Source organism: Sceloporus occidentalis, unplaced genomic scaffold, assembly GCF_023333645.1.
Source record: "Sceloporus occidentalis isolate IW3139 unplaced genomic scaffold, rSceOcc1.0.p SCAF_9, whole genome shotgun sequence".
NCBI lineage: Eukaryota > Metazoa > Chordata > Lepidosauria > Squamata > Phrynosomatidae > Sceloporus > Sceloporus occidentalis.
Window position 1 is genome coordinate 45,173,892 of NW_028316989.1, and position 23,855 is coordinate 45,197,746.

Genomic DNA, 23,855 nt, shown 5'->3' on the forward strand with positions numbered 1-23,855 from the left:
TTCGTTTAAAATGTTTAATATTTTAACTGAAGGAAAAAGTGCAAAATCACAACAACTTGAAACCATCACAGAGATGCACACCGCATTGTGAACTAACCATGGGCCCTTTTGCACTATAAAATTATAGCACAATGATACCAACTTTATTTGCTGTGGCAATATTGTATGAAATCCTGGGATTAAAGCATTCTTAGTATTATCCGCCGGAGAGTTCTAGCATCTCCCCAGATGTCAAACCTCAGGGTTTCATAGGATGCAGCCATAGCATTTAAAGTGGAATCGTAGCGCTATAATTGTGTAGTGTGAAGAAGTTCCAGGACATAAAAGGGCCTACAAAGTCCCATCTGACATTAAACCACCCAGTTTCGACATGTCTACAGCCTTTGAAAACACCTACTAAGAGCAATCTTTAGCCTACACCAGGGAGGAGGAACCTTTGGCCTTCCAGATGCTTTGGACTGCTACTTCCAGAAGACTTAACCAGCATTGGCAATGGTAAGGGATTATGGTAGTTGCAGTACAAAACAGCAGGCATTCCACAAAGGCTCCCCGTTCCCAGCCTACAAAATTGCAGCTCTCACACTGGAATTCAAATGAATCCCTTCTCTATTTCATTTGCATGGATATTAAATATTTCAAGACTTAGGGCCTCTGTCCAGCGCTGCTGAAGCCAAGGGAACAACGTGGTTGCAACTAACTCAACTCCTATTGTTTTCAGAGGAACTGAGTTCTGACTATTCACAGCTGGACACAGGTCTGTTTTACTATAGTTAATGCGTATTAAAAGCAATTCCTGGAGACAAAGCTTTGCCAGAAATGGAACTGGCTTCCAAAATGTGCTTAAGGATTGCAGCATTAGAAAGGGGAAAAAAGTGTCCCATTTTTGAGGTGAACTACCCTCAAGCATATCGTCTACTATGTGAAATATTCTCCCCAAAAACAACTCCACACTATTAATCCTCCATTAAAGAAAACAATGTTTGGATAAGACCTGTGAGGCAATGGCATCTTTCTAGCTCTATGCTATTAAAACACAGCTTTTAAATTGGGACAGATTAGCATCTATGCTTTTGCTCGATTCTCATGCTGGTTTCTTTTATTATTTTTATTGTTTGGTCCCAAGAAAATACAGCTGACAGCAGCCTGTCATCTCCCTCCTCTATGTAAAAAATGATATGACAGGCTAGACCTGAGTCAGCTGCATCCTCTCCGGATCAAACAAATAAGAAATAAATCAGGCTAAGCGCCAGCTTTGTGCTAACAGAGCGACATGAAAGAAAACGGCATTGCAGGTGTTTCAAACCTAATGAAATACATTGAAGTGTCGGTGTAGAAAACCTAATGAAATATACTTAAAGTGCATGCCTGAATTTAAGCATCCAATGGTTTAATCAGCTACGGTCAACTATGGGAAAAGCAACCACAACTGAGTTCAATCTCAGGGACCTTTTGCAAAGGCTAGAAAAGACCACTTTAAATTGCTGTCCTGAACCTGAACCAAAGAATGGAGTGCAAGTCCCATCATATCACCCAGCCTGGCTACTCACCCTGTTAACTGGGGAAGATGGGAACTTCAATCTAACTCTTCTAGGATGCACCAGGTTAGAAAGGCTCCCTTACAGTTCATCTACACTGTAGTAATAATGCAGTTTTAAGTACAGTCTCTCTCACTATAAGGGGAAGACTTTAACTAGAGAATCTGTGTGATTGCTAACTTCAAAGTTCCTGGTCTTTTTTTAATGGTTATTTGTCTTTAAACCAAACTTGGATTGGACAGCTCTTCAAACAAAAATAAAGTAGGAGGAAGCATTAAAATCTTCTGTAAAGTGACGCACAGTCTATGAGTATTTTTAATGTTTAAACATGGGGGAAGAGTGGCCGGTCTACATGGGGTCCATGGAGCATCCTATGCCACTCCCAAGCTCCCATAGGATCTCTTAAAACAACTGAGTTTTTTAAATGGTCACCCGTAAAATAATTATATTCCACCAAGAAAACCTACTTCTAAGGGATCTGGTCTTGTGGCAAATCACTGTTTCAGCCTTCAACTATCCCAAAACACATGAAAAACTGTGATAGTAGTAACCCCAGGTGGTCAAAATGGCATGTCTCATTTTGGGAAAGGAAAATATATAGCCCATGTAGGATTGGAGGGCCTTGAAAACTAGCCCTTTGACCATGCCCACCCTTACTAAAAAGGCATGCTTCACTGGTGCAGATAGGTTTAAAAAGAGATTAGACAAATTTGGAGACATTACATATGAATCAGTATGCCAATGGATACCAGTTGCTCAGGAGCAAGATCACAATAATGGGTTTGCTGAGACTGTCCTCTTGGCCACTGAGGCAAAGGATGAGATGTCGGACTGTTTCAATGCACATCAAGAGCTGTGGCCTTGTGTTGAATATCATTTTCATCCCAATCACTTCTGAGCCACACAATTAAGCCAGCCTATATTGTGAACATCTCTCACCACATCTTCCATATGTGTGCAATTAGAAACTGATACAAGAAAACATTCATATTTGGGGGGCAAACTCTTATCGTTTCTCAGCACTGAAGACCATTGGTTTTCTGGCCTTAAGGATTGCAAGGATGCAGATGGGACAGGGCTTTTGTAACTTTAACCTCAAACAGATAGAGAAGTTGGTTGAGGTACCATAAAATTTGGTCAAACTGGGCAAACATTCACATTTGGGGTGCAAACTCAATTATTATTCATATCTGTTTCTCAGCACTGAATGCCACTGGGCTTGGGGCTTTATATTAAGGTTTGTAAGGTTGTATATAGGGCTCTTGTAACCAAGCTCAAACAGAAAGAGAAGCAAGTTGAGGTACATAAAATTTGGTTAAACTGGGCAAATGCACCCCAGAGGAGAGGTGTGGAGCTGTCCGCAAGAAGAACAGAGCTTGGTGCTTCTCTACTTTCCTAACCCTACTCTTCCCTGGAGAGGCAAGAGCCATGTTAGGAGGGAATGACTAGAACTGAAAATTCAAGATTGAAAGGTAAGGGAAGATAGATAGCTTTGACTAGCTTCATCAAGTTGGGCAGTACCCTGTCCTGCTTCCCAATCTGTTACGAGAGCCTCATCCCGCATCTAACCTGGCAACCCTACTTTAAGTACTGAAGCTGGTTCCAATCTCTAGAACCCTTATCAAAATGACTAGGCTTATGGAAGCTGGATACAAGAGATTTTAGCACAGTTTAATGGCCAACACACTAATTGTGAACATACTATAGTTGCCTGCTCTGCAGCCCCTCTGGAGTGCAGGTAGGCTGCTCAGTGGACTCCACTTTAAAGAGGATGGTCATCTTTTTATCGGCCCAGCTCCTGCGTCTTTAAACCCAGGCATGGATTTCATTGCTGAAGCTTTTCTCCTGCACTCAAACTCTTGTTTGGGTAGCAATGCATTAACAGGAGACTGGGGTAATCCTGATAAAAGTGACACGGTGAAGTACGTGCAGATGTATGTGACAGCAAAATAATAATAATGGTAATCAATGTTTAATTTTCAGCAATCATCTCAGTGTATTTTTACTGCCCTTTCCTGCATTGACTTGGTCTGGTGAAGAGACACAGATCAATGATGGAGCACTTACTTTGCCTCTCAAAAGTCACAGGTTCAATCCCTGAAATTTCCTGGTACAGCCCCAAACGTCTCCTGTCTGAAACACAGAAACAGATACCAGACCCATAGACAATACTGAGCTAGATGAAACAATCATCCAACTCAGATTAAGGCAGCTTCTTGCTTTCCTATTTGGTCACTTCCTCCTGGAAGGTATATCTGACAACACAGTTGTTCCTTGGGTTGGTTGGTGTCACACCATTCACTTATTTCGTGGTATATACATCTTATAACAGTCTTTGCGTAATTTGCCATTATATTGGCCACTTCTAAGCTTAATAAATGGGACTGAGGATCTTCTTGTACATTCTCTCACACCAAGAAACATGAAAACACTTTTTGCTTTAAAGATAACCTTTCGGAGTCCATGGCATTAGCCAAGTGTCATTGTCTGACACTTGAACCCATGTTCATTCAAAAGATCCTGTTTAAAAATAATACTGCTGTGTAGGAAATCAAATTATGTATTATGGAAGTGTCCCATTTTTAACAAGTCTACAAGTGTCCTTTTTTTTAGGAAGTGGCATTTAAGCTCCTAAACAGAAAACTTTGGAAATCTTTTACTTCAGAACCAAGGTCCATTATCATCATCCTCTTCCTCTTCCTTCTCGTCATTCAGGTAAAGAAGGGCAATTTTCTTCTCATCAGAAATCACTGATCTTTGGTCTACCATCCTTTGCAGCTGAACAGTTTGATCAAATGTCAACTCCTTTGATTGTTGTCCATTTTCAGCCTCTTTCTGCCCATCCTTTCTGGTGCTTTCCAGTTGATGGGCCTCTGCTCCTTTCTTGCTTGGTACAACAATCGTAGCTTCTTGGCCTCCACCTGCCATATTGGTTACATCCATCTGAAATGTAAAAGATGCTTCCTTAGATCCTATCTTTATATGTCCAAGAGATTTGCTGCTTTCTGAGGGCCCATCTGTCGGAGAAAGGTCAGCAGTGCCAAATCTCAGCGTTTCAGAAACAGGGCCATGGAATACAATCTGCTCCGTAGGTGTTTCATTAGAGCTCAGTTGGATATGCCGTGTTGATCTACTAACCTCTGTGGGACCGCCTTCTTCCGAAATGTCTTCTCCTAAGGAACTCACACCGGAAGATTCTGAACCTTGGTACATTATGCGCTCACTACTCTGAATTTCCTTTTGCCCCAATTTAATGTGCTTTATTGACCCTTCGGAGGAAAGGAGTTGTCCCTGTCCACTGAACTTCAGCTGCTGTTCAGAAATGGGCCCAGTAAAAACAATCTGCTCAGTTACAAATTCCTTTGGACTTAATGTGATGTGCTTGACAGTGGTATTTGTAGTCAGCATCCCCTCTTTGCTGTCTGGAGCATGGCCTAATTCAATTGTCTTATGGAGAGATTCTTCATAACCAGTTTGGTCAGATAACTGGGTGTCTTTCTGTCCTATCCTAATGTGTCTTGCCGACTCTTCAACCTGAACGTGGCCCCTAGCAGTGCTGACCTCTGTCAATCCAGGAAGGACACCTTCATATACAATATGCTCAGTATGTACTTCTCTTGGCTCTATCCGAATGTGCTTTATTGTCCTGCCGGATTCTGCTGGTCCTTTTATTTGGAAAAGGGTCTCACTGCTCTGATTTGTTGACAAATCTGAAGCTGGTCCCTCAAAATCGGTTTCTTCAACAATCTGTTTTGAACCCAACGTGATGTGCTTTGAGGACCAGATATCCGTTGAAATTTGTGCCTGAGCAGGACCTTCAGAATCATGTACTTCCACCGTTTTATGAACAGGTCCTCTATAAATTATTTTTTCTGTGGTCTGAATTTCCTCAGGGCCATGTCTGAATTCTCTTAAGGACGGACTGACATCTGCTGATGCTTCTGTCTCAAAGTCACTCCTACCAAACGCTAGATTTTCAGAAACAGGACCTTCATACAGAACCTGCTCAGTTCTGTGGATTTCGGTTGGGCCAACCACAATTTGCCGCACACGTCTGTTAAGATCGAATGACCTTTGCAAAGGATATGCTTCCTCTCTGCTATCAGTTTCCATGCTTTCGAAGACTGGGCCTTGATGGATAACTTGCTCATTGGAAAGATACTGTATGTCATCAGAGCTGCTTAGTTTGGCCGAACCAGAAACCGCTTCTGTTGTCCAAGGTACAGAAGAAACATCTATACCAACTTTATTTCTATCAGCATTACTTTCCAAGTGTTTTCTGTATTCATCAAAATCACTTTCACTTGATGACTGTGTTGGCAACCTGATCTCGCCAGCCACATCTTCACCAAGCAATTCTGGGCTGAACTGGTCAGATTCGAGGGTCTGGGATAGATTGACTTCTGCGACTATAGTAACCAACCCTCCTTTTTTGGTGTGCTCCACTTTTTTAATATCCACTTCCAAGCTACTGGAATCAGCTTGGCTCTCTTTTGTTAACACAGAGAGTTCCTGTTTTACACTTTCTGGAAGAGTGTCATCCAGCTTTTCTAGTGCTTCTTTCAACTGATGCTTAGGGTCCTTTGACTCCTGAGAGAAGAGACTTTTTATCGACTCCTGGAACTCATGTGGGATTTTAATCTCCTTCTCAATAACAATGGATTCAGCATGTGCCACCTGCTCCTTTGGAGCATCTTCCTTTGAAATAAAGGCACCTGCCTCTTCTCCCATCACCTGATAGATTAACTCTGGGGACCCTGTACTTTCACCTATCTTTGTTTGAGATCCCTGAAGAAATTCATCTTGCCATGAGTATTTAACAGTTGATTCTTCTTCAATATGGATTTGACCGTATACGGAGCTTTCATTGTCCGCGTGGCCCAAAGGATGCTCATCCGGAGTAGACACAAAGTACTTTTCTTCATCAACTACGTCATCCCCCTCAGCTACTTCTTCAACATGGGTCACAATCACATTGGGTTGTTTTTCCTTTACTACACTGTCAAAATATGTGGTACGTCTCTCTTCATCACTATGGTATGGACGTTTGGTCATACTTGGTAACATATCCTCTGCTTCCTCCACTTCAAATGGGGTTGAAAACTCCATGCGTTCCTCGGCTGAAGATCCTAGTGGCTCTTCAACAATTTCAACGTGAACGGTCCTTTTGTCTTTGCCCTCCATCCCTTTCACCCGAGCATTAACTATGTCTTCTACTACACCTCTGGATGGAGTTCCCTTACTCTCTTCCATCACTTTTTTAGCATCTTTCTTTAAGAAACTTACCAGGTCAAAATCATCAGAAACATTCACATCATCTTGAAGGGTGGCCTGTACATTGATTTCAGTCTTTAATTTGCCATCTGATAAAACTTCTTTCTTCTCAAAGGCGGTGGATTTGGTAGCAGCGGAAGGTCCTGTTTCAGAGGACTTTTGCACAAAACCTTTAAGAATGTCCGAAACAATGTTTTCTGCTATACTTTCTGTAAGTAAGGTATCCATCCTAGAGCTTTCGTCTTCACTTACTCTATCTTTATTAAGTTCCATGGTGAGTTTAAATGGGGTTTCACCCTTCTGACCTCCTCCTGAAGATGGCCTATGTTCTGTATTATTGGTCTTCAATGTCTGGCCATGAGTACGCACATCCGACTGGAGAGGGATCTCAACAGCTTCTTTGCTTTGGGTCACCATGCTCACATTTCTCTCCTTTTGAAACGAACGACTTTCCTCCATCTTTCTATCTGCCGGAACATTTTTTTCTGATGCATCTCTTCTAATCTGTTCTTGCCATATGACATCCTTGGGTGTTGTATCTGCCATAAACCTGTCATTTGTTCTGTTATGTATAAGGGTAAATTCTTGCAATGTCTGCTTTTTCTCACCTTGCTTAATTTCGGTTTTCGGTTCAAAGTTAGCACTTCTTTCTACTCTAACCGATTTCTCTCTAAACCTCTCAGTATCAGGAGCTGTTCTTTCTTTGGCTAGTGCTTCTTTTTCCTTGCTTTCTTCAAGCAAAACAGTCTTTCCCTCTTTCACCGGCTTACTGTCTTTGACCTGATCATTAGAATGAGTTCTCTTTACGGTTTCCTCGTATTTAGTTTCTCTTGAACTGGAGCTCAGGCCATGAGATGGAAACGTCGGAATACTAACTCTGGTTTTCACATTTGCTGATATATTTGGACTTGTGGTATGTTTCTGGATACTTGTGGATTCTTTTGCAAAAGACATAGTACTTCCAGCTTCAGTTCTTTTCCTTTCAGGAAGGATTGTTTGTTTAGTTTCACTTGCTTGGCTAACAAGATAGGGTTGAGTAAAGGTTCGGGTTGCTCTTTGCTCTGTCCGAGTCGCATCCCTTTTGATAGCAGCTGAAGGATGATACTCCGGCCTGAAAGCATCTCTCCTTAAACTTTTCCCAGGAGCAGCTCCCTGCGTTCTCTCGGTTTTTGTTTGAGATGAATAAATCGCGGAGCTGCTAATATTTGTTAAAGGGGATTTATATCTTGTGTCAACATTCTGGATTGCCGGGAGAGCTCTCTTTCCTTTCTTCTCTTGATAAGCCGAATGGTGGTTGCTGTATTCATAAAGCATGTCCCGGACACCTGCCAGTAGATAAAACAAATTAAAATAATGACACTAAATACAATATACTTGAGTAATGTTCAAACACAGCAGCACAATAGGTTGATATCTAATTGTAGCAATAACACTTCTGTGAAAGACGGACTCTGTATTGCAATCCAAACCCATTTATGTTATGCTTGTCTTCCCAAAACATATAATGAACATAAACAGCTATATAATGTCAGTAGGCTCTATGTCTAAGACACTTACTTACAAGTCCCTTGCCTCATCGACTGGCAAAGTAAATGTGATTTGCACACAAAGAAGCAAATAATATTGGCACACCTACATGCAATTCCATGACAAAGAAATTCATAGCTACTGTCAGGAATTTACTACAAAGTAAATTGTAACGCCAGGTATTTTACACTTCCAACTGCTAATCCTAGACATATACCTTCTGCTTTCACAGTCAGCTGAGGGAGTCCTTTGGGGTGGGCAACTATTGGTCCTCCAAATGTTGCTGGACTGCAACTCCCATGAGCCCCAGCCAGTATAGCCATTGATCATGGGAACTGCAGTACAACAGGAGCCACTTCTTACTAAGGTGGAAATGAGGGATACATATCTTTTCCCCTCCCTGATCTTAAATCAATAAATATTGGCTAGCAATCCAAACCTGGCGGTAATTTCCTTCCACGCTCTTCATCCCACATAAGAATCCACTGACTGCTCTCTCCTTCCAGCAAAGCTCTGTAACACAACAAAATAAGAACATTATAAAGTGGAAGGCTTTCATGGCCGGCATCCATCGTTTCTGGTAGGTTTTTCGGGCTATGAGGTTCAAAAAAACCATAGTTTTATTAAGGATTAAAAAAACACAATTAAACAGCCTTTCCTGTGGACAGGGGCCCAACCCAGGCACATAAGGTGAGTTTCCCTTATCTGAAAATGCCAGAAGTGTTGTGGATCTTTTCAGTTTTTGGAATATTTGCATCTGCATAATGCGATATCTTGGAGATGAGAACCAAGTCTAAACTGGAAACTCATTTATGTTTAGTATACACCTTATACACATAGCCTAAACGTAATCTTATACACAAAATTTTTAACAATTTTGTGCATGAAAAAAAGTTGTGTCCACTGAACCATCAGAAAGCACTAAACTATCCCAGCCACTCATATGGACAATTGTGGATTTTGGAGTATTTTTGATTTCAGGATTCCAGATAAGAGAGACTCAACCATTTCCTAGAGTGTGAAGATCTTTATGAATTGGGATGCACTGGAATTCCGCCTTTAAAGAGAAAAAGATTGCTTGTGCAGTAAGGACTTCCTTTTTACAACTGCTATTATCAGGACATTACAGCCGTTGTTTCAGATACTGTTCCCTCACTTGTTAAAACCTAGCAGACTCACGCTGTGGAACGGAGGTGGAAAAGTCTATTCTCATGTCATTTTAAAAAGTGCTCTATTGGTGAATCAAACACAGAATTAAGGAACAATAAATCTGCCCCAAGATGATGGCATGAATGCCTCGCAGCATACTGAAAACTGTAATAATCTCGACGTTTTCCAACTGCAGATTTTAAATTCAGCGATCATTAAAGACAACAAGGAATTTAAGCAATTTCATTTCTAACACTTGGCTGAAACATTTTGAGTTTCACACCGGCATATGTTTTGAACAGATAATACAGAACAGCTACTTAAGATCCATAACTGCTCCGTCTGGAAGAGTCTGATAATCGGAGCTTCAAGCGCCTGGAAAGCAATTCGAAATGCGGAGACACTGGCCTTTTAAAAAACATAAACACAGCGAAACAATCCAAGGTATAGTTGCCGCTGCATTCAATCTGACTATTTTTCTTCTAGTTTACCTAAAGAGGGATTGTAGCCACACAGCTTCATGAATGCGTAACCAGTTCTGTTCAGGGTAAAACTGAAATATCTACTGGGAAGAAAATGCTTCTTCAGAGTGTGGTGGAGTCACTTTCTTTGGAGGTTTTCCAACAGAGGCTGGATGGTCATATGTTGGGAATACTTTGGCCCCATTCCCACTTACAGATAAATTGGTCTCCGATCAGAATTGATGGATCAATTTGACATAAGATCGTGGTTCCCACTACATTTGCCCCGATTGCATTTTTTGTCATCTAACTGCATCAAAATAACCCACTTGTGGTTCCCATTCATGAATGAGTCAATACAAAATGATTCGGGTCCAGACAACCAAAGGGGGAATTTGAATCAATTCCGATCTGATTGTGGTTTACACTTGCGTGGAATCGACTTATTGAAAAAGAAGCGTCAAAAATCAGCGTCAAAAAGACGCGGGTTAAATGGGTCTTGAGCATGGGCCCCCCTTTCGGAATCATTTCACAGATTCAGATTAAGTGGGAACCATGGTCTTTTAAACTGGTTTGAACCAAATCACAATCCAGTTTAAAAGGTAGTGGGAATGAGGCCTTTGATTGTGTATTCCTGCATGGCAAAATGGGGTTGGATTGGATGGCCTTTGTGGGCTCTTCCAACTCTATGATTCTATGATCTCCTGCCATTTCCAGCATTGCATTGAGTGATGCATTGAAATCATTCATACCCAGAACACTTCTATTTGCTGTGTCTGCATTCCCCTTCCTCACTTTGCCTGACCTTTTTTATTTGGATGCCAAAACCACAATTCTCAATGCACCAGTTTTAATGTAATGTCGAAGGCTTTCATGGCCGGCATCCATAGTTTTTTGTGGGGTTTTCGGGCTATGTGGTCATGTTCCAGAAAAGTTTCTTCCCGATGTTTCGCCAGCATCTGTGGCTGGTATCTATGCTACAACTTCTTTTGCACAGGTCCAAAACACACTGCAGAAATAATCCCGTTTGAGACCGCTTTAACTGCCCTGGCTCAGTGCTAGTGTATATTGGTAACGTCTCACAAAACTACAGTTCCCAGAAATGCCTAGCATTGAGCCAGGGCAGTTAAAGTGGTCTCAAACTGGATTATTTCTGCAGTGTGTTTTGGACCACAGTTAATCTCAAAGGTGCTACTAGATCCCTTTGCACAGTGATATTCCAAACCAACATGGCTATGCCTCTGAATTCCAGTTCCTTGATACTTTTGGAGAATTTCCCTTTAAATGCAGAAAGGCACCTAGATAGCAGTCCCCTGTTAGGAGCAAGCTTTGGGATAAAACACATTTTACAAACATACGGTTAAGATTTTTCTTGACCTTTTTTGATTTTTTTAAACTCTCTTTTTATTTTTTAAGGATAAAGACAGAAAGTCTCCTTGTTCTCTAAGGTGCTATGTTTCCAAAGTGGAGGAAAACCTGCACATGATCTTCCAGAAACATTCCACTGCAAAGAATAATTGCATTATATTCCCAACTTCTGCTCCTTGAGGAAGTCCCTGAAAGCGTTAACTGGAAAGCAGGAATGCGGGAAGTTTGACTAAAGGATTTTTGGCGGATGATAAAACAACAGTTTGCTTAGTTGCTAGAGCAACGAATGAAGTCACTAAAAATAATTTCCAAGCAATGCACTGTATAAGGCAAAGGGCAGCAGGACACAGGAGGGAACTGAATCCCAAACCATGACGGCTGGAAACAAGCTTTAACATTTAAAAAACTCCACTTAAAAGGTTTGTCCAAAGGAATGAGGAATTGAAGGATGACAAAGTGGTTCATTGTTTCGAGCAAATCTATGCTTGGGCAAGTTGACGACAGTAATTTTTGCCACCAGTTTTTCTTTACACAATTGGCGACAGGCCTGCCAAGTCAACCAGCTGTACGCAGGCAAGTCTTGAAGCAGTTCAACAACAACGGCCAAAGTTTTCAGAGACGCCGAAAGTTACTGCAAGGGCTGCATCGGCAATGGGGAAATAATCCAATCTAACACCACTTTTAACCACCATGGGTCAAAACGGTATGGAATTCTATGAGACATTTATCCAGAGAGCTCTGGTGCCACAGAAAAATGAAGCCAATGCTGCAACTTCTCGCTCTAAGAGAAATGAAAGGGACCAGAGACTAATTTACTGTGGTTTGGTTTTTCCCCCCCTTTCAAATCATCTGTCTTCATAGAGATCTGGATGGATGCCATCAAGCAGTTGGAGCAACCGAGAAGACAGTAAGCGATCAGTTACCATTCAGGAAAATTTATGAGCAGAGCTGGCATCCTAACTAGATGAAACACTTTTGGAAACTTCCCCTCTCTCTTTGTCCCTTTTTCTCTTTCTAACAGAAGGCAGAAAAACTTCACACACCATCAAACCATTTCCAAGTTGACCAACAACACCAGTGTCAAATGGAAACCCCATTATAAAACATTTCCTGCTGCACTTATTTTTTAAAATCAAGGAACATTTCTTGATTTATTATCCATCCTATACGAAACAGGTAGACATGGCGTGAGCCTCTTAAGACATCTTGTAACTAATCCTAACCAAGGACCAGAAGCACTAAAAAGCTATTTTACATTCAAGTTTTTTTCCAGCTTAGCTGGAATGTCCTGTAGGATGGAGCCATGGCAGCTAATGTGATGCCAAAGTGCATTATTTCTACAGTGTAGTGGCAACCCAAGTGTAGCTATACTACACTTTAAAGCACCTTGATACCTCTTGAATTGTCATGGTTCTATCCAAAGGAATCCTGTGGATTGCACTTTGGTGAGAGAATTCCCTGCTAGAGAGCTTTCCTGATAGAAGACAATTCAAAATATTAATGACAAATCCAAAGAAACTATAGGATGGAGACATGATGGAGACAAATTAAAGTGGCATCAAACTGCTATGACGGAGCAGTGTAGACAAGGGCGTCTAGTGGATCCACTGCCATAGGAATGGCAAACTCAGGTTTTACCACCATTGCTATGAGTTGAACAGTAACTCTGCTGGTGCCAAACCTAGGTATACCAGAATATCTCAGTATATGAGATGACAATACAGTCGTCCCTCCTTTGTCACTGACTGGAGGTTCGTCTTGAATATTCACAGAAGAGTGACCTCCGTTGTTTTCAATGGGGTACAGCCCCGTGGTGCGCGCACTCTTGGACATGTGCCCCATTCAAGCCTATGGGGCTTGAATATAGGCAAGTCTCTGATTTCGCAGGGGGTTCCGGAACGGATCCCGTGCAAAAAAGGAGGGCCGACTGCATAACAATATCTAATGTGATTTTCTTAAGAGGTAGTGGCAATTTAGAAAAGTTCAGGGACAATGACAAAAAACCTCAAGTCTCCTGGAGCAGCCATTTAAAATGAAATAAATCATAGTGATCTCCTCCAGTTTTCAAGCATCAGCTAACAGTGAGGCTGCAGCACTAAAATTCCCAGGCTTTTCAAAGTCCAAAGGCAGCCCCACATAAATCACTGCAGTAATCCAGTCTGGACGGAGGCAGGGCATGGATAACTGACACCAGACCCACTGTCTCTGGGAAAGGCCAAAGTTGGCACAGGGAATGCCTTGCAACAGACAAGGATGGACCCAGAGAAAGTAATAGGTCCAAGAATATCCACAAACAGGACCCCTGCTGTTTCAAGGGAATACAGCTATGTCTGAGTACCCACATTCCACAACTCTCTGACCAACAGCTCTTCCATCTTATGTGGATTCAGTTTGTTCATTCCCCCATACATTCCTGAATTGATTTAATAGGATCATAAGAGTTGGAAGAGACCACAAGGGCCACCGAGTCCAACTCCATTCTGCCGTGCAGAAATACACAGTCAAAACACTCCTGACAGATGGCCATCTGGCCTCTGTTTAAAAACCTCCAAAGGAGAAGACTTCACCACGCTCCAAGGCAGCATCTTCCACTGTTGAACAGCTCTTACTCTCAGGAAGTTCTTCCTAACGTTGAGGTGGAGTCTCTTTTCCTGTAGCTGGAATCCATTGCTCCATGTCCTAATCTCTGGAGCAGCAGAAAACATGCTTGCTCCCTCCTCAACATGACAGCCCTTCAAATATTTAAACATGGTTATCAAGTCACCTCCAACCTAAGGAAATACAGCCACACACACACACACTTAAGGTTGCTCCCGATCCACTTTTGTTGTTGCTGCTTTTGTCCAAATTATTGAGATGTTTCCCCCAAGCAAGAACCTTCGAACTTGTCCCTAGTTTTCCCTTTATCTCTATAAATGAACCAAAATTCCGTAGAGAGATTTTAAATGCATCTTTTAGGACATCACCTGTCACTTTTATGATGCTTACCTGTAGGTGGCAATTTCAAGGCTGAGCCCCGCTTTCACCTGGAGGAGTTCATGGTAGTCCTTTAGGTACTCTGCGATGGACATGGTCAAGAACTGCTTTTCTTCCTCAAGGGCTTCAATTATCATCTAAACCAAAACACAAAGAAAGCTGTAAACACAGGAACACACAGTGAGCTCAGATAGATAAAATGGCTTGCAGCAATGAAACTTTTAGGACTCAAAAACAAAGCTAAGAATATACTGGGTCCCCTACTGAGAGAAAGAGAAGACATAAATAGAATAAGTAAGGGCTTGTTTGCATGGGCCAAATAAAACATCCTTCCCCTGGTCCTCTGAGCAGGAGTCTGGATAACTCAGGACCCAATTCCGGAGGTTGGTGTGAACAGTCCAGATGATGTCCAGCCAGTTCAGCACCAAAGCTAGAGCACAACACCCTAAAAATAGATTTTGCACACTGTTTGCTCCAGAAGATACGGAGGCCTCCACTGTTTGTATATGTGTTGGTTGCTCTGAGATCAGTGATGCATGCAGCCATAAGACTGATGCTGGGCACCTCATTCTGACCTCAAAGCAAGCGATGCACCACCACTGTGGACATAGTGGGATGTGCATGTAAATAGCCATCCAGCATTGCAATGGAGGGTCCTAGGTTACAGGTGGAGGCTGGGCCACCTTTGGGGCCAGGATATTCTGGGCTGCTCTCAAAGTATTCTGGCCCATGCAGACACCAGCTAGGTTCAGCATTTTGCTTCATTTCAGGTATCCCCCCCCCCCCCAAAGTACCATCATCCCCAATCTAATGCAAGGGTTCAGCCTGGTGACATATGGGCAGGGAACCCAGGCAGGCTTTGCTTCAACACCTCCACCGTCTCAGTCCTTTCCAGGTATATGACTGTCTGAGGTGGTGCATCAAGGAGTGAGCCCACTTGTCAAAGTAAGGTACACAGCACCTAAAGTCCAATTACTTTGGCACATGAAAATCTCACAACCACCTCTCCACTGTGTGGATGGAATCCTGGAATAGATGGGCCCTTGCTGTGCTCCAAGATGGTTCCTTCTATGTTCTTATTACCAATATGGCCATTTTGGACAAGAGAGGCACAGGCACATCAGAGAGGAAGGGAGGATGGAGGTGACTCAGAGGAGGAAGGGCTGCAAGGGGAAGAGGAAGGAAGGTGCACCCTATTTGGAAGAATACCCTCATTTCCTTTCCTTTCACGGTCCAGACCAGCTGCTTCTTCATCTTCTGAGTCACTCCATCCAGCATCTGAGCCAGAAAATGACTGTAGTGGCAAACCCCTGGGACTTGTCAACTACTACTGGAGCATGGGAGAGGACATGAAGCTGTACAGGCTAAGCTTCATTCAGGATCTCTGCCATTTATAGGATCATAGATTCATAGAGTTGGAAGAGACCGCAAGGGCCATCCAGTCCAACCCCCTGTCATGCAGGAACTCTCAATCAAAGCATCCCTGACAGATGGCCATCCAGCCTCTGTTTAAAGACCACCAAGGAAGGAGACTCCACTAACTCCAAGAAAGTGTGTTCCATTGTTGAACAGCCCCTACTCTCAGGAATTCCCTCCTAATGTCGAGGTGGAATCTCGTTGTTGCTTGCATCTATTGTTCCAGGTCTTATGTTGCTCTTCTCTGCTCCAGAGATCTCCACTGGGTTTTCGTAACTGATTCTTTTAGTCACTTCCAAGTAAAATGCAAACAGAGCTTAGTGAAGGAGAAATGCTTGCCTCCTACTGCTCAGCTTGATGGGAAGGAATGCGGTAACTCAGTACGACAGATGTGTTAAAATGCTAATTTTACAAGATGTCATACCTATTCCCTTTGGAACACTACTGAAAAAAAAATCTGGGAACCAAATCGAGGTTCACAGGGAGGCGGAGGGGAAGCGAATATCAAGTTGACTCCAGGAGGGAAAACACAGTAACATTCAACTGTTCATTTCTTACATCCAAGAACTTCAGGGCACTCTTCCTACAGTTCCTTCTGTGGGTGAATTTGAATTCACTGAATCCATTGAATTCATAAGAATCTGGACTAAGCAATGGATAATGTAATTTCCCCCCCAAGAAAGCTGAATATTGTTTGAAAGTGAGACCACCGCTGCTCATTGTGTGTAACCTCCTCCTGTTTTCACCTATAGAAGTTTTGCAAGTGTGGTTGCCCTATTAAATGACCAAGGTGCTAGGAGAACCTGTGAAAAATAGTTGAAATAGCTATACAAGATTGAAGGGACACATGACAGCCATCTTCAAATACATGAAGGGCTGTCTTCTACCCAGAAGACATGCTTGGAGAGGGGCTGTTCCAGAAGTCTCCATGGCCCAGACCTTATTCTAACAAGACACTCTACTGACGCCTTATAAGAAAACCACTGGATCTACTATAAATTCCACTCCATTTCTAAAGCAAAGGGTTTGCAGCAGACCCAGCAGCGGTTTAACTCGTTCCTCTTCTGCTTCAATTTTGAGGAAAATCTCTCTCTCTCCAGGAACTGGACCCTGAACCTGATGCTACATGCATTTTTAAAAACTCTGCAGCAAACATGTTTGTAAAAGATGCATCTAACTTCACAGCACAGCTTGACTCTAAATCTTTACAACAAGAGACTCCTAGAATGGAAAGGTCATATAACCCAACCCTCTACTAATGAGGGATATCTGCTACTAATAGCATCCCACATTAGGGAGCCTTCCAGATTTTGCTTTAAAGAAAATAAAAAACAACCTCTACGGAGAGTGTGTCCATCACCTCCCAGTGCAACTGTTCCAGTAATGAAGGGCTCATGCCATCAGGTACTTCAAATCCCCTGGCTTGTAACCTGAAGCTACTGGTTCACACCCTTCTCTCCTGGATCTATGCGATGCGATAGCCCTTCAACTATTTGAAGGTTGCTATCATATGGCACCTTCCGCAGGCAGCAGTGACAGCAGCACCAACAAGAACCGCCACCACAAAAGAGAGACAGGATAAAACATTCGTCCCCCGGTCCTCTGAAAATGTTGACCTGACTGACTAAGATGTAGGTCCAAAACAGACTGCAGAAATAATCCGGGAACCTCCAAAAATAAAAAGGAGGTTTTTTTTCAACTTTCCGTCTGGATTAATGTCGCGTTATTTCTCATTGACATCAACACGTCTGAAAAGCAACCCACTTTTGCTGGTGTTCTGTGGACTTTTAAATCCCGTTTGCCCCCAATTTGCCTGTGTGTGATAAAGTCCTAGGTAAGGCTTCCTCCGTAACAGGTGTTGGGAAAGACCCCAGCCTGAGAGCGACTGCCAGTTGGAGTAAATGATACTGGGCAAGATGCGCCAACGGTCTGTCTCAGTCCAAGGCAGCTTCTCATTACCCTGCATGCCAAAGTCCACCCACTAAACTTTGGACACAGCTTTGTATATAGGTAACCTGAACCTAGGCACCACACGGGTTGCAAAACACAGTGAGGCTTTCAAAACAAACAGGCCACTGGCATCAAGGTGGGCAATTTGAAGCCCTGGATTACATGCTGCAATGGCACCATTGCAGCCTAGTCTCAAAAGCCATCACAAATGATCAGCAGCCTAGTAGATGGGGACAATGAACAGGGGGATTAGAGACATAAAAGTTGAGGCCATGTCTACACGGGTCAACTAAAGCAGTTTAACCCCATCCTCATGCCACAGATGCCCACCTCTGTAGTTCCAAAATTCACTTTGCTGTTGCAAAATGGTACCAACCAATTACGCTATCAGCAAGCACTAAACAAATTCCCAAGTTTGCAGAAGTACAAAACAGCTTTAAACAGCAATAAATTAAAGTGGAGGAGAATGGCCAAACAGCACAACCATACAAGGACTGAGGCCCTTAGGTGGCATAGTATTCAACTAACTACTAAAGAGAAGGCAAAAAATGGGAGGGTTTAAAAAAGAGAGAACAGAATCTTAAACAGTGAGATTCCACAATCTGTGATTTGTTGCTGGTTCCACTTGTTAATAGCAATCCCCAACACAAAATTCTTGCATTTACAGTGGGCCCTTGGTATCTGCTAGGGTTTGGTTCTAGGACTCCCAATGAATGCTCAAGTCCCATTAAATACAATGATTCAGTAAAATGGAAGATGCCACTGTCTATAAATACATTGTAAGTACATATGTCAGTGTGGTGTAGTGGTTTGAGAGCTGGACTAAGACACTGAGATTGGGGTTCACACCCCAGTTTAGCCATGGAAACCCACTGGGTGGCCTTGGGCAAGTCACACTCTCTCAGCCTCAGAGGATGGTCATGGCAAACTGAAGAAACTTGCCAAGAAAACCCTATGATAGGTTCTCCTTAGGGTCTCTGTACGTTTGAAATGACTTGAAGGCACACAACAAGCACATAAATGAACAAACATTGATAGTTTACCTTAACCATGTTTAGGTGTTACATCTGGATAGCCAACCTTTGGTTGGCTGCTAACTAGAATGGGAAACCATGGTTTGTAGTAGTTTCCAAACCACCATGATTACCTTTACATCTGCACAAAATATCCTGTGTATAAAAGAGACTCCAGCTTTGATAAACAGGCCCTGTTAGCTTCTCTCATTGGAAGGTTTTAACAAATTAAATCATGGTTTTATGGCATCTCCAATCCCTTGTCAGTGTGCTACGCATTATGTTTAATCACTGGGCTACTGGCCACATCTTCCCATACTGAAAAATGTAATAGCCGGATTCGGTAACAATGTGCATCCTCAGCAGTCTCGCTCATGCCAGTGGCACTGTGAAAATCCAGGCGCACCAAATCCTGCCCCTTCCCTGATATGCAGCCTCTCCTAATCCCCAATGGCCTTTGCTTACAATGCAGCCATTATCGAGATGAGCACAGACAAGAAAAGACCACCAGCGTGTGACTAAGAGGACCAAGGGGAACAAAAGAAATGCTGCCCACAGGAAACACAGGAACCACTCGGCCCAGCAGATCCCTGAACTGGGGGTCACTTGCAGTTTGTTATGACTACATCTCCTAATCTAATGGGACACGGAAAACAGTGGACTCATTTCTCTGGCGGAACCCCTCAGCCTATGTGGCTCACCTGAACATCCAAGGACACCATTCACCATACAAAAATCAGCAGTGGGACACGTTTCCATAGCCTATCTGCACCACTGGCCCAGGGCTGGAGCTCCCATGCAAATTGCAAAAATAAAATATAAGAAGCAAAATATGACAACTTTGTTGGGGATCAAAAGCAGTCTAGAACTCACTTCTGGTTTTGCTTCTTAGATTTTGCTTTTGCATTTTGCACAGTAGTTTCAGCCCTTAGCAGCTTCTGAAAAGTGATGCAAAACTGATGCTCGAACTTTGCTCACCCTGAACTTCTGGTCTAATCCAGCAAGGCCTTTCTTACAAAACCAGGGGCTCTTTGATTTCACCGCTGAGGTGAGTATCTGTCTATGGGATGTCCAGGTGCACATTTATCTGGTGGTCAGCATGTGCGCAGGAATCAAGCATGTGCACAAGAGAATCAACACAGAAACATGAGCCAGGGAGCCAAGGTTTATCTGTCGATAGTAATGGCAACAAATATCCCTAATCTGATATAGGGGCAATATAGTGGACACTTTGTCGGCAGCCATTTCAGGTTCTCCATATTTCTGTCCAACAGTGGACAACAGGTCCCCTGCCCTCCCCACACATTCATTGTACCCAAGGTTCTACGAATATGTCAGGCTGCTATGCAATTAAATCTAGACTAGGCAATGCTATTCGAAGCACACAAGGGGTGGGTGGGTGCCTAGACGCTCCTATTTCCTCCCTTTCTCCAAAGAGAACATCTTGTCCTGTGCTCAGCCTCTGATGACCTGTTTCCAGTGCTCCAGTCCTCCTGTGTTGATTTTACTGTGCTCAGAAGGCAAAGTTTTCCATCGGAAATGGGTTCCTGTGCCATTACATTCAAGCTGAGTCTGAAAAAAAATCACAGTTTGGGGGGACTGCAGTTCCCAGCATCCCCCAGCCAATGTGGCCCAGAGCCAAAAGCAGCAATTGTAGTCACCACCTCTGGTCACAGGCTGAACCGGCAGAGATTTTTATATTTTCAGTTGGCCCAGAAATGCCCACCCACCACTGCACTTGCTCCCAAAATGCCATCAAAAGTGATCCCCAGGAGCTTCATTGCAGCTGAAGAGTAAATCCCAGCAGCTTCTCAAACAGGAGATCAGAATAACCAAGATACTACTCAACTATAAGTCAACATATTTCAGTAAGGCCTTTGACAAAGTTCCCCATGACATTCTTGCAAACAAGCTTGAAAAATGTGGGCTGGACAAGGCAACTGTTACATGGATTTGTAATTGGTTGACCAGCCGAACCCAAAGGGTGCTCAACAATGGCTCCTTTTCATCCTGGAGAGAAGTGACCAGTGGGGTCCCACAGGGCTCTGTCCTGGGCCCAGTGCTATTCAACATCTTTATCAATGACTTGGAGAACAAAATTGGGGACATACTTATCAAATTTGCAGATGACACCAAACTAGAGGGAGTAGCTAATATCCTATTCTATTCAAGATGACCTGAATAGACTAGAAAGCTGGGCCAAAGCTAACAAAATGTAATTCAACACGGAGAAATGTAAGGTACTGCACTTAGGGCGGCAAAATAAAATGCACAGATATAGGATGGGCGACACCTGGCTGAATGAAACTACACGTGAAAGGGATCTGCGAGTCCAAGTAGACCACAAGTTGAACATGAGTCAACAATGTGATGCGGCAGCTAACAAGGCCAATACGATTTTAGGCTGCATCAATAGAAGTATGGTGTCTAGATCAATGGAAGTAATAGTGCCACTATATTCTACTCTGGTCAGGCCCCACCTGGAATATTGTGTTCAGTTCTGGGCCCCACAATTTAAAAAGGACATTGAGAAAAGGAGAGCGACTAAAATGGTGAAGGGTCTGGAAGCCATGCCCTATGAGGAACGACTTAGGGAGCTGGGGATGTTTAGCCTGGAGAAGAGAAGGTTAAGAGGTGATATGATAGCCCTGTTTAAATATTTGAAGGGATGTCATATTGAGGAGGGAGTGAGCTTGTTTTTTGCTGCTCCAGAGACTAGGACCCGGAACAATGGATGCAAACTGCAGGAAAAGATATTCCACCTCAACATTAGGAAGAACTTCCTGAGAGTAAGGGCTATTTGACAGTGGAACAAACTCCCTCGGAGTGTAGTGGAGTCTCCTTCCTTGGAGGTCTTTAAGCAGAGGCTGGATGTCCATCTGTCGGGGATGCTTTGATTTGGATTTCCTGCATGGCAGGAGGTTGGACTGGATGGCCCTTGCGGTCTCTTCCAACTCTATGATTCTATGATATATAAGTTGAGGGCAAGTTTTGGGACCAACATTATGGATTTTCATATGACCCATGGATAAGTCAAGGGTAAAACATAGGGACATATAATGACGGATGTAAAGGATGAAGTAAAGGAAAACAATTCCAAAGAACTTACAAAATTCCAGCAGGCATAACTATTAGTGTATATACTAAAGGCTGGATGGATGAGAGAGTAGAAGCGGGTCAGTGCTTCTAGGACAGATTAAACTCTTTAATTTCACTGTGTATATATATGTGTGTGTGTATCCAAATGTACTTACATTGACCTGTGGATAAGTCGACTCAGGTTTTTTGGGTCAATTTTTAAACCTAAATTTCTAAACTTATACATGAGTATATACATTATGTATTTTACAAACCTTTCTTATGCTGCTGAAAACAAACAAACAAACAAAAAAAGGAACTGGAAAAGCCACCTTGAAGACCAAAGTTTGGAAACAATTGCTCAGGGGGCTGAAGTCCAAAACACTCAGAGGACCAAAGTCTGGGACTTCATCCCTTTGGGCAGTGGTTCCCAAACTGTGGTTCTCCAGGTGTTTTGGACTTCAGCTCCCAGAACTCCTGACTCTTGGCCAAGTTGGCTGGGAAGCTGAAGTCCAAAACATCTGAAGGACCAAAGTTTGGGAATCACTATGGGCAGGTAGGTTTGAAGTCTAGGTGTATGGAACTTCAACCCCATGAAGATTGGTTCCCAAACTTTGGTTCTCCAGGTGTTTTCTGGGAGTTGAAGTCCAAAACACCTGGAGGACCAAAATGTGGGACGTCACCCCTTTGAGTAGCGGTTGCCCAATGGTGGTCCTCCAGGTTTGTTTTGGACCTCACCTCCCAGAATTCCTGACTCTTGGCCAAGCTGGCTGGGGCTTCTGGGAGCTGGAGTCCAAAACACCTGGAGGACCCTTGGGCAAACTTTGGTCCTCCAGGTGTTTTCAGGTCCTCCAGATGTCTTGGGCTTCATCTCCCAGAACTCTTGACTCATGGCCAAGCTGGCTGGGGTTTCTGGGAGCTGAGGTCCAAAAGAACACTTGGAGGACCAAACTTTGGGAGCCCGGGGGGGGGGGGGTCTGGGGCAGGTTGGCCCTTGGGGTGGGGAGGTGGGTTCCTTACCTGGTACTGGAGCAGCTCCTGGCCCTGCCTGTCCTGCTGGTCCAGGGAGTCCTTCTCCAGGGCCTCTCCAAGGGCGCAGAGCTCCCTCCAGGTGCGATGGAGCTGCTCCAGGTGCCTCTTGCTCTCTTGGCTTTGGCTGCGGAGCTCCTGGAGCTGAAGCTGGGGGTCTCCTTCTCTGCTGAGCCTCTCTTCCAGCTGTTGGAGGGCGGCTGCATAGCGCTCCAGGCTCCCTCCGCAGCTCCATTGCAAGACCAAGTCTCCATGGCTTCTGCTGCTGTTGCTGCGAAACCTGGGCTGATGCTGCTGGTGGTGATGCTGCTGCAACCTGAAAGTGGCAGGTAATTCCTGCAAAGGCGGGCGGCGCTTCCTTGCCTCTTGCAGCTGCCAACGTTCCTTTTGAAGCCGCTCCAGGAGCGCTTCCAAAGCGGCACAGTCCCTCCCCAGGCTTTCTAGTTCCCCATGCAGCTGGGACACCTGGGGCTCCAGGTACCTGAGGCGCAGCTCCTTGCATTGGGAGCCCAAGCTCTCCAGGTGGTCCAGCTCTTGCAGCATTGCATGGCGCTGGGCTTCAGCTTGGCTGCAGGAGTAATGGAGCTCCTCCACTGCTTTGCGCAGCTCTGCCACTTCTTTCTCTGCAGCTTTGGCATCCTTTCCTTGGGCCCCTCGCCCTCTCAGCCCCCGCAGCTCTTGCACCAGGCACCGGTTCTCCTCCTCCAAGGCCCGGACCCGGGAGACATAGAGCTCCAAGCGGGAGTTGAGCTCCTGCAGCTCCTGCTGCTCATCCCACTCCATCCTCTCTGCTCTGAGCCAGATCCAGCAAAGGGCTGCTTTGCTCTTTTGGAAACAGGAGGAGGAGGGGGGAGGAAGCAGGCTTTTCTGCCCAGGGAAAGGCCAAAGGCGCCCCCTACTGGCTGCCTTAGGGCCAGGGCCAGCCAGCCTCCCAACAACTGCAGCTCTATAAAGAGAAAGAGCCTAGACTAGAGAAGAATTGGAATACAGTCTGTGCAGGAATACATAGAAGCAGATGGAAGAGACTCCCCCCAAAAGGCCATCCAGGGGGATCTCATTTTGCCATGCAGGAATACATA

The 23,855-nt window shown here is 43.9% G+C and overlaps 1 protein-coding gene across 1 annotated transcript; it reads right to left on the minus strand.

The window, feature by feature from the left end:
- SYNM (synemin) lies at positions 1-23,568 on the minus strand. The gene is made up of 4 exons (XM_089539180.1): positions 22,768-23,568; positions 14,303-14,427; positions 8,776-8,849; positions 1-8,134 (listed from the first exon to the last, which is right to left on the minus strand). The coding sequence occupies exons 1-4, from the start codon at positions 23,557-23,559 to the stop codon at positions 4,197-4,199; spliced, it is 4,929 nt and encodes a 1,642-aa protein (XP_089395306.1). The 5' UTR covers positions 23,560-23,568; the 3' UTR covers positions 1-4,196.
- Between the last annotated feature and the right edge of the window lie 287 nt (positions 23,569-23,855).